General features: G+C 40.7%; 1 protein-coding gene across 3 annotated transcripts in view; it reads left to right on the forward strand.

Annotated features, from left to right (window-relative positions):
• Nucleotides 1-16,889, forward strand: part of LOC129815660 (LHFPL tetraspan subfamily member 4 protein-like) — a 63,575-nt gene that overhangs the window by 42,310 nt on the left and 4,376 nt on the right. For all 3 annotated transcript variants that reach the window (XM_055869657.1, XM_055869658.1, XM_055869659.1), the window contains exons 2-3: nt 378-617; nt 10,865-10,881. In XM_055869657.1, the coding sequence (XP_055725632.1) occupies nt 378-617; nt 10,865-10,881 (257 nt within the window). The remainder of the gene's footprint in view (nt 1-377; nt 618-10,864; nt 10,882-16,889) is intronic.

The raw sequence follows: 16,889 nt of genomic DNA on the forward strand, positions 1-16,889 counted from the left end.
GCAGCTTGTTTGTCTATTGAGATTTGTTATTTATTTATTTTATTTCACCTTTATTTAACCAGGTAGGCCAGTTGAGAACAAGTTCTCATTTACAACTGCGACCTGGCCAAGATAAAGCAAAGCAGTGCGACAAAAACAGCACAGAGTTACACATGGGATAAACAATCGTACAGTCATGGCTGTGCGCTCGATTTTATACACTTGTCAGCAATGGTTGTGTCTGAAACAGCCGAATCCACTAATTTGAAGATGTGTCTACATACTTTTGTATGTATAGTGTACTTCACCCTGTCTCAAGTACGCTAAAACATACAGTAGCAGTGTGGTCGTTAAACTAGATCTCCTCTCTCCCCCTCCACCTCCTCTATTCCCCATAGCTGTGTGTTTGCTCCTGGGCTGTACGATCTTCCCGGATGGCTGGGATGCGGAGGTGGTACGAGACATGTGTGGCGAGGAGACAGGGAAGTACACGCTGGGAAACTGCTCGGTGCGCTGGGCCTACATGCTGGCCATCGTTGGCATCATGGACGCCCTCATCCTCTCCTTCCTGGCCTTCGTTTTGGGCAACCGGCAGAATGACTTCCAGCTGGAGGAGCAGCTCAAAGCAGAACAGAAAGGTGAGGCGCTAATGATGCTGCTAACAGCTAGACTAATGCTAATATAGGCTAATAGCTAGGCTAATGCTAATCTACGCTAACAGCTAGCCAAATGCTAGTCTAGGCTAACAAATGGGATGTTAATCCAGGCTAACAACTAGGATAATGCTAATCTAGACTAACAGCTAGGTTAATGCTAATCTAGGCTAACAGCTTTTCTTTGAAATATGCGCCAAAAGTCCTCTTTGTTACCACATTTTAGCAGCAGGATTGTAAAATAAAGCACTGACCAGATGGGCTAGGTTATAAAAAAAATCATGCACGCATAACTGTAAATTGCTTTGGATAAAAACATCTGCTAAATGGCATATACTGTATATTATTTTGTATTATTTCTATATATTGAGACACCAGTGGCTAATGCTAATTGTTTTCATAAATCAAGCAATGTACTGGGTTTACAAAATGGTATGTAGTTATGTTTTCATTACATTTCAAAACCAGCCCTGTTCTTTTTTATTATTGCATTGATAATCAAGTTTCAATGTTTTGAGTAAAACTTTTGGCACAAACAAGCCACCATGTAGCTAGCTCAGCTCAAAGGCTAGCTATCTAGAACTATTTCAAAATGAAAACAACTAACTACAGCTATAGCTACCACAATGACATGAGAGCTCATGCCTGTTACACGAGGAAAGCCAATGCATCACCGCAGGGGGAACCCTATCCCAGGTCAGGACTGTTTTTCTTGTAGTTTGCACAGCCTGGGCTGGTTTTCCTGCTTGTTGGACTTGAAAATTGTGATGTTGATCGGGGGTGTAGGTTTAAAGTCTTTGTGTACCAGGGGACACATGTTCATAAATATTTTATATTGCATTTCAGTTTCTGTGAAATGCATTGTGATGTCGGGTGCATTACATCATCCAGGTTTTCAATAATCCACACACTGTTCCCTTTACAAAACCCTTGTCTATGAAATATTTCTGTGTTCTAGAGACGAATAGCGAGGCAACGTTGCTCTATCTACATTTGGTGCGTCTGTATATTTTTTTACGATTTACCAAAAATATTGGTGGCGTCGTGATGAGGGATGTTGCAGCATGATCAGAGGCAGGAGAAGACAGTGTGTCAAACTGCATTAAGAAAAATATCTAAATACCCCCCCCCCCCCATCCTTCATAGCCCTCTGATTCTGTTAAATAAGTTTCCATGGTTACTTGTCATATTCCAGCTGGACTCTCTCTCTCCCCCATCATCCATCCACTGGATGCTAATTTTGTTTCATCTGGTTCAAGGGGGGGGTGGGGGGGGTGGAAGGGTGCGTCTGGGCTAGCACCAGATGAGGTAGGGGGGTTGCAGTGAGGTTGTGGAGGGTGGTGTTGAGGCATCTGTAGTTGCCTGAGTAGCGGTGTTGCGTCAATAACAAAACCTAGCGGCAGCGTGCCAGAACTCATCTGGCGTTATTTGTCTTGCCTTAATCTACTCGGCTGTTTACCCACCCCACCCTCCATCTGTTTTTTAAAATCTCCTTCCAGACACGGTTCACATTCATAAATGTTCTCTTCCCTCAACCGAAGCAATTAAAGCGGTCATATTTATTTCCCCCTTAGTAGCATTTGCTCAGATGTAGCATAGTGCAACCTCCCGGTGGTATTCTCCACGTTCAACAACATTTCCCCCGTTTCCCATGAGGCTGAGCTTTATGGAGTTGTCTAGCCGGAGACAGGGAGCCATTAGCATCATGGCTAACTAGTGCCGACACATGTTCACTGCTAGTGTTCATTTGCAGTGTTAATTAAACCAACCCACAGGACCAGAGGCAGAGAAATGTTGGAATACCTTCACATAAATTCATCAGATAAAATAGCTTCATTCACAGCATCATGGCTCGTTTCATTGCGACATGAACGCTTGGTATTTTCTCGGTCTTGAAAATATGACACCCTGGAATGCAATTTGAAAACAAATATACATGAAAAAGTAGCGTAAATTATATTTTTGTTTGAATTAGATACAATGGAGCATCAACGAGCAGATGTGGACATGTTTGTGTGTCCGATGGATTGCGAGGGATATTTTCCAGACACAATATTCTGAGCGTTTCCCTCCCGTTTCCCACACCAGACCTCCTAGTGGTTCTCACCGCGGGAGGCCAGAATTTGGACAGTATTCCGACGGAGCGGCAAAACCTATTTGAGCCATCCAAGAGGAATCGTTTCATTCAACAACCCTTGGGGATAAACAATTGGTTTAACCTATGATAGAAGTGAAATACAGTGCATTCACTTTTTCAACATTTTGTTGTGTTACAGCTTTAATTTAAAAACTTCTTGCGACTACAGGGGGTGCTGTTTACTCATTAGCATATTTGCATTACAGATTAAACAGCTTCCTACTCTCCTACTTTATCGTACAATATACATATTATTACTATTATTGGATAGAAAACAGTCTCTAGTTTCTATAGCCGTTGGAATTTTGTCTCTGAGTGGAACAGAACTCATTCTACAGCAATTTCCCTGACATGGAGTCAGATTTCACACATTTTGGCCCCTGATCTGGAGTCAGTTTAAAGGCCACTGTGAATGCTATAAGGATACGGACACTGCTTACGTCTTCCCCTGGATGCCTTTACGTGATGACGCTTTGAATGGTATCGATTGCCCAATCACAGCCACTATAAAACAAAAACACGTGTAGGTAGGAACTCCTTTCCAGCTGCGCCGGACGCACGGTGGACACCGACCCGTTCTTTTTCCAAGCATTAGTGGAGCCAGTAATATTTCTCAGGTCATGTTTTTACTCGTTATAGGAGTTAAAAACATCATAAGGTAGTTAATTTAAACCGTTTTATAGCAATTTATATCCGTTTAGTGAGCATTTTGGGACATTTATTTCTGAGACTTTTTGAAGAGCCGGGCAGGTTTCCAGTTCATGCCGAACGCAGTTGGCATTTCCACATGGCAAGAGGACAGCTTTCGACCAAAAGACGATTAGACCCAAGAAAGGATTCTTTGCCCAAGATTCTGATGGAAGAACAGCTCAAAGTAGGAACAATTTATTATGATAAATCGTGTTTCTGTCGAGAAATGTTAATCGCTTATGACGCCATTTTGTTTGACGTAGCTTCGCTTGGCGCAAACTGTATTGAAAAGTAAGGATAATTTAAAAAATGTAAATCAGCGATTGTATTAAGAATTAAATTGTCTATCAATCGCTGTCCACCCTATATTTTTTAGTCACGTTTATGAGTATTTATGTATACGACTAGATCACTGTCTAATATGGCGCACGACATTGTCTGACCAGCTGGGCAACTTTTGTCATTGTCTAACCATGATTTTGGTGGCTAAATATGCACATTTTCGAACAAACTGTATATGTATGTTGTAATATGATGTTACAGGAGTGTCATCGGAAGAATTCTGAGAAGGTTAGTGAAAAAATTTATATATTTTGGCGATGATATGATATCGCTCTCTTTGGCTAGAATCAGTGCTCGGGTAACGTTTGCGTATGTGGTATGCTAATATAACGATTTATTGTGTTTTCGCTGTAAGACACTTAGAAAATCTGAAATATTGTCTGTATTCACAGGATCTGTGTCTTTCGATTAGTGTATGCTGTGTATTTTTACGAAATGTTTGATGATTAGTAATTAGGTAAACACGTTGCTCTATGTATTTATTCTAGTCCATTTGTGACGGTGGGTGCAATTGTAAACTATGATATCTACCTGAAATATGCACATTTTTCTAACAAAACCTATCCTATACCATAAATATGTTATCAGACTGTCATCTGATGAGGTTTTTTCTTGGTTAGTGGCTATCAATATCTTAGTTTAGCCGAATTGGTGATAGCACCTGATGGAGTAAGAAACTGATGGAGTTAGAAAAGTGGTGTCTTTTGCTAACGTGGTTAGCTAATAGATTTACATATTTTGTCTTCCCTGTAAAACATTTTAAAAATCTGAAATGGTGGCTTTATTCACAGGATCTGTATCTTTCATTAGGTGTCTTGGACTTGTGATTTAATGATATTTAGATGCTACTATTTAATTGTGACGCTATGCTAGCGATGCTAATCAGTGTGTGGGGGGGGGGGGGGGGGGGGGGGTGCGCCCGGATCCGGGGTAGATGCTCGTTAGAGGTTAAAATTTATTACAATTCGATTTTTTTGGTCACTGGCCTACACACAATACCCCATAATGTCAAAGTGGAATTATATTTTTGAAATGTTTACAAATTAATACAAAATGAAAAGCTAAAATGTCTTCAGTCAATAAGTATTCAACCCCTTTGTTGTGACAAGCCTAAATAAGTTCAGGGGTACAAATGTGCTTAACAAGTCACGTAGTAAGTTGCATGGACTCACTCTGTATGCACTAATAGTGCTTAAAACTTCTTATGGCTGCAATCCCATTAACGGGATGATATGACAACAGCCAGTGAAAGTGCAGGGCGCCAAATTCAAACAACAGAAATCTCATAATTAAAATTCCTCAAACATACATGTATCTTATACCATTTTAAAGGTAATCTTGTTGTTAATCTCACCAAAGTGTCCGATTTCAAATAGGCTTTACAGCGAAAGCACCACAAACGATTATGTTAGGTCACCGCAAAATCACAGAAAAACAGTCATTTTCCCAGCCAAAAACAGGAGTCACAAAAAGCAGAAATAGAGATAAAATTCATCACTAACTTTTGATGATCTTCATCGGATGACACTCATAGGACTTCATGTTACACAATACATATATGTTTTGTTCAATTAAGTTCATATTTATACCCAAAAACCTCAGTTTACATTGGCGCCATGTTCAGAAATGCCTCCAAAATATCCAGAGAAATTGCAGAGGGCCACGTCAAATAACATAAATACTCATCATAAACTTTGATGAAAGATACATGTTTTACATAGAATTAAAGATACACTTGTTCTTAATGCAACCACTGTGTCAGATTTCAAAAAGCTTTACGGCAAAAGCACAATATTCAATAATCTGAGAACAGCGTTCAGCCACAAAAGGAAGCATACAGTTACCCGCCAAATTGTGCAGTCAACAAAACTCATAAAAAACATTATAAATCTTCACTTACCTTTGCTGATCTTCGTCGGAATGCACTCCCAGGACTTCCACTTCCACAATAAATATTTGTTTTGTTCGGTAATGTCCATCATGTATGTCCAAATAGCTATTTTTGTTAGCTTGTTTGGTAAACAAATCCAAAGTCAGGAAGAGCGTTCACTAAAAGCAGACAAAATGTCAAAAAGTTCCGTAACACTCAGTAGAAACATGTCAAACGATGTATTGAATCAATCTTTAGAATGTTTTTAACATAAATCTTCAGTAACGTTCCAACCGGAGAATTACATTGACTTCAGATGCGCGATGGAACAGAGCTCCCTCTCATGTGAACGCGCATGGTCAGAGCATGGTCAGGTCATGATAGACCTGACTAATTCCTGTCTCCTTCGGCCCCACTTCACAGTAGAGGCATCAGACAAGGTTCTACAAACTGTTGACATTAGTGAAAGCCATAGGAAGTGCAAACTCATCCATATGCCACTGTTTATTCAATAGGGTCTTGGTTGAAAATCAACCAACCTCAGAATTCCCACTTCCTGTTTGGATTTTTTCTCAGGTTTTTGCCTGCCATATGAGTTCTGTTATACTCACAGACATCATTCAAACAGTTTTAGAAACGTCAGAGTGTTTTCTATCCAATACAAATAATAATATGCATATATTAGCAACTGGGACTGAGGAGCAGGCAGTTTACTATGGGCACCTCTGTGCACCTTTCATCCAAGCTACTCAATACTGCCCCTGCAGCCATAAGAAGTTAACATGATTTTTTTATGACTACCTCATCTCTGTACCCCACACATACAATTATCTGTAAGGTCCCTCAGTCGAGCAGATAATTTCAAACACAGATTAAATTACAAGACCAGAGAAGTTTTCCAATACCTCACAAAGAAGGACACCTATAGGTAGATGGGTAAAAATAAAAAAGCAGACATTGAATATCAACTTTGAGCATGGCAAAGTTATTAATTATACTTTGGATGGTGTATCAATACACCCAGTCACTACAAAGATATAGGTGTCCTCGTTTGCCAGAGAGGAAGGAACCCACTCAGGGATTTCCCCATTAGGCCAATGGTGACTTTAAAGCAGTTACGAGTTTAATGGCTGTGATAGGAGAAAACTGAGGATGGATACACAGCATTGTTGTTACTCCACATTAACCGAATTGACAGAGTGAAAAGAAGGAAGCCTGTACAGAATAACAAATATTCCAAAACATGCATCCTGTTTGCAACAAGGCACTAAAGCATGGGGTTCTTAAACTTTTTCAGCCTGGGACCCAAATGAGAAATGCTGTGTTTTCCTGGGACCCAAGCTTAGGAAAATATGCAACTATATATAAATATCGGTACATTTCATTGCCCTTGTGCCTAAAACAAATGCAATATTGTCACGCTCCGACCTTAGAGAGCCTTTTTATTTCTCTATTTGGTTAGGTCAGGGTGTGATTTGGGTGGACATTCTAGTTTGTATATTTCTTTGTTGGCCGGGTATAGTTCCCAATCAGAGGCAGCTGTCATTCGTTGTCTCTGATTGGGGATCATACTTAGGCAGCCCTTTTTCCCACCTTCAGTTGTGGGATCTTGTCTTTGTATAGTTGCTGTTTAGCGCTACAGAGCTTTACGTTCGTTTATATTTTTGTTGTTCATTTAATAAAGTACGATGAACACTTTGGGGCGGCAGGGTAGCCTAGTGGTTAGAGCGTTGGACTAGTAACCGAAAGGTTGCAAGTTCAAATCCCCGAGCTGACAAGGTACAAATCTGTCGTTCTGCCCCTGAACAGGCAGTTAACCCACTGTTCCTAGGCCGTCATTGAAAATAAGAATTTGTTCTTAACTGACTTGCCTAGTTAAATAAAGGTAAAATAAAAAAATTAAAAAAAACTTTCACGCTGCGCTTTGGTCTCATTCAATTGACGACGGAAGTAACAAATATAGACAAAAGCAAATAACAATTAAATTAAATATCCATATAAATATCTATTAATGTTTATTTTCCCCCATTAACACACTTACATATATGTCTCGGTTGGAACTGTTGCTGTTAAAATACAATAAATAATTTTCATTCTGAACTGGAATAAACGGATTGATCACATCACACAGATGAATAACAGAACACACACATAGGCCTTTTGATAGTGCAACACTAAGTAACAGTACAGATGAAAAATGATCAGACCTACTGTACAACTTACTGTAGAAATGATTGTTGAAAGAAAGTCTAGGTTGGAACTGTTGCTGTTAAAATACAATGCATATTTATTTGTTATTCTGAACTGGAATAACTGGAATAAACTGATTGATCACATCGCACAGATATAGACCAGAAAACACACACACAGTCCTTTTCTGGTCTATATCTGTGTGATGTGATCAATCAGTTTATTCCAGTTCAGAATAAAAAAGATGTATTGTATTTTAACAGCAACGTGTCTATTCTGGGCTCTGTTTTTGACAGTGCAACACTGAGGTGATGCTCAGCCTTGAAACTGTTTCTGTTCTTGTTTTGTAAGTATGTCAGAGTTGAGAACCCTGACTCACATAGGTATGTGGTGCCAAACTGGACCAGAACATCTCCTGCTTTCTCAGTCAGGCAGGAGACCACTTCCTGCTGTAGATGAGCAACCCAGAACTGTGTGAGTGTTTGCCTCAAAAAGCATCTTGCTTCAATCAGTTTATTCCAGTTAAGAATAACTATTATTATTGTATTTTAACAGCAACATTTCCAACCTAGACTAGTTTTCAACAATAATTTCTACAGTAAGATGTACAGTAGGCCTGATCATTTCTACAGTAAGATGTACAGTAGGCCTGATCATTTTTCATCTTCATCTGTACTGTTACTTAGGGTTGCACTATCAGTACCTAGCTTGCTTTGGCGAATGTTAGTACAAGGCCTGGGGATTGTTTGAAAGAAAAACTCACATCTACTACTATGAGAGTATGAGAGTACTCCCTTATTTCTGCTTATCATCACGTGTTATAAAATGACAACAATACCTTGCTAGCTGACTTAATTTTCCACTGTCGAAGCACTGTTTCCTGAAGCATTCTGCCCTGTTCTGAAAGAATTTCCTGGGTTTACCATCATGCTGTGGATGTTTGGTCAGGGCGTGTCGTTTTATTAATTTGTTCGTTATGCGAGACTCATTAATAATTAATCACTTCCACACACAAAACACATTGTGCGCGCTCCTCGTTATAAGTGTATATGAAAGAGAGAGAAACTCGTCGCTGTTATATGCGTTTCATAACAAATGAGGTCAGTCAGAACGTGCGGTTAGCATGAGTCCATTTGATGACAGCGGTGAGTGATGGCGAGTGGGGATGACAAGTCAGTGGCTGACAGCGCATCATCTGCTGCCTGAACGACAGCGCTGCGTCGTGTGTGTCGCGGAGTGATCTTCAAGAAAACTGCAGGAAAAAGATCCGGTAAACCGCGAAACACATGGGTATCTCCCTCTCACACTCGCGCAGTTGCCAAACTGAGCAGAGACCGCTGCTAAAGTGGAAAGCGCCCTGAACAGAGAGCGCAGATGCACTTGGCCAAATAAATTCTAGTAATTAATGAAACAATTATAAATGTACACTGACACGTTGCAACCCACCATTAACAGGTCCGCGACACACTTACGGCTGCACTAAAGTAATACTGCAAAAAATATGGCAAAGCAATTCACTTTTTGTCCTGAAAACAAAGTGTCATGTTTGGGGCAAATCCAATACAACACATTCATGAGTACCACTCTCCATATTTTAAAGCATAGTGGTGGCTGCATCATGTTATGGGTATGCTTGTAATCGTTAAGGACTGGGGAGTATTTCAGGATAAAAAAAAATTATGTAATGGAGCTAAGCACAGGCAAAATCCTAGAGAAAACCCTGGTTCACTCTGCATTCCCCCAGACACTGGGAGATTAATTCACCTTTCAGCAGGACAATAACCTAAAACACAAGGCCAAATCTACACTGGAGTTGCTTACCAAGAAGAAAGTGAATGTTCCTGAGTGGCCGAGTTTCAATGGCAAGACCTGAAAATGATTGTCTAGCAACGATCAACAACCAATTTGACAGAGTTTGAAGAATTTTTAAAAATAATAATAGGCTAATGTTGCACAACCAGGTGTGGAAAACTCTTAGAGATTTACCCAGAAAGACTCTCAGCAGTAATCGCTGCCAAAGGTGCTTCTACAAAGTGTTGACTCAGGAGTGTGAATGCTTATGTAAATTAGATATTTTGTATTTCATTTTCAATAAATTAGCAAAAATATCTAAAAACACACTTTCACTTTGTTATTATGGGTTATTGTGTGTAGATGGGTGAGAAGAAAAAAAACCATAAATCCATTTTGAATTCAGGTTGTAACACAACAACATGTGGAATAAATCAAGGGGTATGAATACTTTCTAATGGCACTTTATACCATAATGTATACTTTTCTTTGCAAAATTGGATTTCCTCCCACTGTTATTATCACATTGAACTACTCTCAATTTGACACTGTTGTGCATAAGTAGCCACAGAACTGTTTGAACAGAACTGTGATGTTGTGTCTGTGGCCTACATTCAGACATTATTTAGTATGAGGAAGGACTCTACATACAGATTACCAAACATGTTTAAGCTCTGTATAATAATAAACATAAGCGGTAATAAATGCATATGCAGTGGCGGACTTAGCGATTTGGGCGCCTGTTTCAAAATGCTGTTGAGGGGCTGGTTTAAACCGAAACCCCCTGAAACATAGCAAAGTCTGCCCCCTGTGCATATGTCAACAACATTTAGTCTACACTGAGTATACCAAACAGCCTCAACTCGTCAGGGCATGGATTCTACAAGGTGTCGAAAGCATTCCACAGGGATGCTGGCCCATGTTGACTCCAATGCTTCCTATAGTTGTGTCAAGTTGGCTGGATGTACTTTGGGTGGTGGACCATTCAAATCAAATCATACTTTATTTGTCACATGCGCCAAATACAACAAGTGTAGACTTTACTTCTGTATGTATGACCATATTATGAAATTACAACAAAAAAAGACAACATTTGAAAAAATTATTGGATAGAATATACATGTGCAGTCAAAATCATTTCCCCCCATTCACATCAATATCAATCCTACTGAAGAAGGTTGACTCAAAACAATTCTCCTTCTGTCTTCACAGATTTTGCAGTGTCCAGGGTAAGTCAAACCACTGTTGTGACTTTTTGTGCTCTGTGGTGTGTTGTGATTGTAAGGTATCTGTGCTGTGTGGTCATGTATGTGGTGTGTACAGTGACCTCTGCTGACCAGGTGGATTAGCGAGTAGAGTAGATCCTGGGGAAGAATGCACTCCCACAGGAATGAGGTATACCACGAGTGGAGAGGAGCTGTTGAGTCAAATCACTGAGCCTCTGTCTGCAGCGGAGCTACAGGACACGGGCTAGTGTGTAGCTTCTCCAATCTTATATTGAGAGAGAGAGAGAGAGAGAGAGAGAGAGAGAGAGAGAGAGAGAGAGAGAGAGAGAAACTGAGCTGCACTTCCTAACCTCCTGCCAAGTGTATGAGCATATTAGAGACACATATTTCCCTCAGATTACACAGACCCACAAAGAATTCGAAAACAAATCCAATTTTGATAAACTCCCATATCTATTGTATGAAATACCACAGTGTTCAATCACTGCAGCAATATTTGTGACCTGTTGCCACAAGAAAAGGGCACCCAGTGAAGAACAAACACCATTGTAAATACAACCCATATTTCTGCTTATTTATTTTCCCTTTTGTACTTTAACTATTTGCACATCGTTTACAACACTGTATATAGACATAACATGACATTTGAAATGTGTCTATTCCTTTTGTGAGTGTAATGTTTACTGTTAATTTTTATTGTTTATTTCACTTTTGTTTAACATCTATTTCACTTGCTTTGGCAATGTAAACATATGCTTCCCATGCCAATAAAGCTCCTTAAATTGAGAAAGAGAGAGGGAGAGGAAAATGCTAGCCTATTTTCGAGTCCCATTAACAAGCTCTCATAAACACAAATATGTAAGCTGTGAGCAGTAGCACCGGGGCCTATGAAAAATGAATTGTTAAAAGCACTAGTAGTGATGCTCAAGGGGAGAAACGTGTCCACCACTTTGTATTCCACAGAAAAGGAACGTTTCATTTGCTGGGGAAAAAATCCCTGCTTATGTTGTTTTGTCTCACAATGAAAAGGAATTGTGTTTGAATATGTGAATACTTAATGTTAGGGTATTTTAAGAACTGTTTTCAGCTTGATCTGGAAAAAGGCTCATTCTTGGTTAAGAATGAAGAGGAGGGAAGGTTATCGTTGTTCAAGGAGAGACAGTACATCAGAGTAGAGTTTTCTATTAGACGAGTGTAAAAATGAACTCCTTGTCCACAGTAGATTTTCTAACTTGAAAACGTTGACTTATAGCTTCAGTCGATAAAAATGGGCGAAATTAAAGGTTAAGGCCTATTTATTTGCACGTAGAATGAGACAACTGTCCTCGTCAGGTGGTGAAAGTAATGATAGAATCAGCCTACGATATGGAGAGAGACAGAGGGCTGGTATTTAATATACTGTAGTGAGCTCACGACACTGCTCTACAATCATTTTTGTAATGCATTTTAGTCAGCAGTACAGTATCTGTATTAGGAAGTCGTAATAGGGAGTTTTGTCTGAGATCTGACAACTTCCTAATATGGATGCTATACAGCACACCTATAGGTTAACGCATGGTTTCCCAAACTCGATCCTCGGGACCCCAAGGGGTACACGTTTATTTATTTTTACCCTAACACTACACAGCTGATTCAAATAATAATCTAATCATCCAGCTTTGATCATTTGAATCAGCCTTGTATTGTTAGGGCAAAAACCAAAAAGGTGCATCCTTGGGGTCCCGAGGACCGAGTTTGGAAAACGCTGGGTTAATGTGTGGACTCATCCATGTCATTTTGACTCGAGGCCGCAGTAAGAACTTGAACTATCATAGAGGCTATAGATAGGCTAGTTTTGTCCCATAAATCATCCAATAAAATCAAACTACTAAATTGGACTAGGCACTGGTTGGATATGTTTCTCCCTTTTTATTAGATTTTGCACCTCTTCTCCATAATTGTTGACCGTTTTATGTGTGGATTAATTGTCGGAGTAGATGACCTTGTGCATTTCAGTTTTTCCATCGCAACTTTTTTTCCCCTCATTCAACCTTTTCACTCCGGGACGCTTTATCTGGACATGGTTCGTCAGCACCTTCAACAGCCGAAGCTAAGTAGTAACATTAACATGATGTCTTCTAATTGCAGTCGCTGTACTCATAATATACAGGAGAACGATCGCCTTACGGCGAGAATAGCTGTGCTGCAAGCCCAGCTTCAGACGCAATCGTTAGGCAAGGGTAATTTCAGTGTAGGAAAGGAAGAAACAGCGTCTGTGCCACCAGTAAGTACAGATAGTAACGTTAGTATAAACCCCCCCGCACAGTCCCCGCAGCCGGACAACTTTCTCATGGCTTCTGGGGGGAAATGCTGTAGGAATGCTCAAATGCTCATTCAGCCGACAGAAACTTTCAACCGGTTTTCCCCATTATGTAGCGAGTCGAAGTCTGAGGCTGAGTCTTCTCTTGTCTCTACTCCTCCCGCTACGGGGTCTGAGACGCCGAAGGCTCCAACCATTAGCTCTGACAAATTGAAAACCCTAGTCATTGGCGACTCCATTACCTGCAGTATTAGACTTAAAACAAATCACCCAGCGATCATACACTGTTTACCAGGGGGCAGGGCTACCGACGTTAAGGCTAATCTAAAGATGGTGCTGGCTAAAGCTAAATCTGGCGAGTGTAGAGAGTATAGAGATATTGTTATCCACGTCGGCACCAACGATGTTAGGATGAAACAGTCAGAGGTCACCAAGTGCAACATAGCTTCAGCGTGTAAATCAGCTAGAAAGATGTGTCGGCATCGAGTAATTGTCTCTGGCCCTCTCCCAGTTAGGGGGAGTGATGAGCTCTACAGCAGAGTCTCAGCACTCAATCGCTGGTTGAAAACTGTTTTCTGCCCCTCCCAAAAGATAGAATTTGTAGATAATTGGCCCTCTTTCTGGGACTCACCCACAAACAGGACCAAGCCTGACCTGCTGAGGAGTGACGGACTCCATCCTAGCTGGAGGGGTGCTCTCATCTTATCTACCAACATAGATAGGGCTCTAACTCCTTTAGCCCCACAATGAAGTAGGGTGCAGGCCAGGCAGCAGGCTGTTAGCCAACCTGCCAGCTTAGTGGAGTCTGCCAATAGCACAGTCAGTGTAGTCAGCTCAGCCATACCCATTGAGACTGTGTCTGTGCCTCGACCTAGGTTGGGCAAAACTTAACATGGCGGTGTTCGCCTTAGCAATCTTATTAGGATAAAGACCTCCTCCATTCCTGCCATTATTGAAAGAGATCATGATACCTCACATCTCAAAATAGGGTTACTTAATGTTAGATCCCTCACTTCAAAGGCAGTCATAGTCAATGAACTAATCACTGATCATAATCTTGATGTGATTGGCCTGACTGAAACATGGCTTAAGCCTGATGAATTTACTGTGTTAAATGAGGCCTCACCTCCTGGTTACACTAGTGACCATATCCCCCGTGCATCCCGCAAAGGCGGAGGTGTTGCTAACATTTATGATAGCAAATTTCAAATTACAAAAAAAAAAAAGACGTTTTTGTCTTTTGAGCTTCTAGTCATGAAATCTATGCAGCCTACTCAATCACTTTTTATAGCTACTGTTTACAGGCCTCCTGGGCCATATACAGCGTTCCTCTCTGAGTTCCCTGAATTCCTATCAGACCTTGTAGTCATAGCAGATCATATTCTAATTTTTGGTGATTTTAATATTCATATGGAGAAGTCCACAGACCCACTCCAAAAGTCTTTCGGAGCCATCATCGACTCAGTGGGTTTTGTCCAACATGTCTCTGGACCTACTCACTGCCACAGTCATACTCTGGACCTAGTTTTGTCCCATGGAATAAATGTTGTAGATCTTAATGTTTTCCCACATAATCCTGGACTATCGGACCACCATTTTATTACGTTTGCAATTGCAACAAATAATCTGCTCAGACCCCAACCAAGGAGCATCAAAAGTCGTGCTATAAATTCTCAGACAACACAAAAATTCCTTGATGCCCTTCCAGACTCCTTCTGCCTACCCAAGGACGTCGGAGGACAAAAATCAGTTAACCACTTAACTGAGGAACTCAATTTAACCTTGCGCAATACCCTAGATGCAGTTGCACCCCTAAAAACGAAAAACATTTCTCATCAGAAACTAGCTCCCTGGTATACAGAAAATACCCGAGCTTTGAAGCAAGCTTCCAGGAAATTGGAACGGAAATGGCGCCACACCAAACTGGAAGTCTTCCGACTAGCTTGGAAAGACAGTACCGTGCAGTACCGAAGAGCCCTCACTGCTGCTCGATCATCCTACTTTTCCAACTTAATCGAGGAAAATAAGAACAATCCAAAATTTATTTTTGATACTGTTGCAAAGCTAACTAAAAAGCAGCATTCCCCAAGAGAGGATGGCTTTCACTTCAGCAGTAATAAATTCATGAACTTCTTTGAGGAAAAGATCATGACCATTAGAAAGCAAATTACGGACTCCTCTTTGAATCTGCGTATTCCTCCAGGGCTTAGCTGTCCTGGATCTGCACAGCTCTGCCTAGGCCTGGGATCGGGAGAGACACTTAAGTGTTTTAGTACTATATCTCTTGACACAATGATGAAAATAATCATGGCCTCTAAACCTTCAAGCTGCATACTGGATCCTATTCCTACTAAACTGCTGAAAGAGCTGCTTCCTGTGCTTGGCCCTCCTATGTTGAACATAATAAACAGCTCTCTATCCACCGGATGTGTACCAAACTCACTAAAAGTGGCAGTGATAAAGCCTCTCTTGAAAAAGCCAAACCTTGACCCGGAAAATATAAAAAACTATCGGCCTACATCGAATCTTCCATTCCTCTCAAACATTTTTGAAAAAGCTGTTGCACAGCAACTCACTGCCTTTCTGAAGACAAACAATGTATACGAAATGCTTCAGTCTGGTTTTAGACCCCATCATAGCACTGAGACTGCACTTGTGAAGGTGGTAAATTACCTTTTGGTGGCGTCAGACCGAGGCTCTGCATCTGTCCTCGTGCTACTAGACCTTAGTGCTGCCTTTGACACCATCGATCACCACATTCTTTTGGAGAGACTGGAAACCCAAATTTGTCTACACGGACCAGTTCTGGCCTGGTTTAGATCTTACCTGTCGGAAAGATATCAGTTTGTCTCTGTGAATGGTTTGTCCTCTGACAAATCAACTGTGCATTTCGGTGTTCCTCAAGGTTCCGTTTTAGGACCACTATTGTTTTCACTATATATTTTACCTCTTGGGGATGTTATTCGAAAACATAATGTTAACTTTCACTGCTATGCGGATGACACACAGCTGTACATTTCAATGAAACATGGTGAAGCCCCAAAATTGCCCTCGCTAGAAGCCTGTGTTTCAGACATAAGGAAGTGGATGGCTGAAAACTTTCTACTTTTAAACTCGGACAAAACAGAGATGCTTGTTCTAGGTCCCAAGAAACAAAGAGATCTTCTGTTAAATCTGACAATTCATCTTGATGGTTGTAAAGTCGTCTCAAATAAAACTGTGAAGGACCTCGGCGTTACTCTTGACCCTGATCTCTCTTTTGACGAGCATATCAAGACTCTTTCAAGGACAGCTTTTTTCCATCTACGTAACATTGCAAAAATCAGAAATGTTCTGTCCAAAAATGATGCAGAAAAATTAATCCATGCATTTGTTACTTCTAGGTTAGACTACTGCAATGCTCTACTTTCCGGCTACCCGGATAAAGCACTAAATAAACTTCAGCTGCTAGAATCCTGACTAGAACCAAGAAATTTGATCATATTACTCCAGTGCTAGCTTCCCTACACTGGCTTCCTGTTAAGGCAAGGGCTGATTTCAAGGTTTTACTGTTAACCTATAAAGCGTTACATGGGCTTGCTCCTACCTATCTTTCCGAGTTGGTCCTGCCGTACATACCAATACGTACGCTACGGTCACAAGACGCAGGCCTCCTAATTGTCCCTAGAATTTCTAAGCAAACAGCGGGAGGCAGGGCTTTCTCCTATAGATC

Source organism: Salvelinus fontinalis, chromosome 18, assembly GCF_029448725.1.
Source record: "Salvelinus fontinalis isolate EN_2023a chromosome 18, ASM2944872v1, whole genome shotgun sequence".
Classification (NCBI taxonomy): domain Eukaryota; kingdom Metazoa; phylum Chordata; class Actinopteri; order Salmoniformes; family Salmonidae; genus Salvelinus; species Salvelinus fontinalis.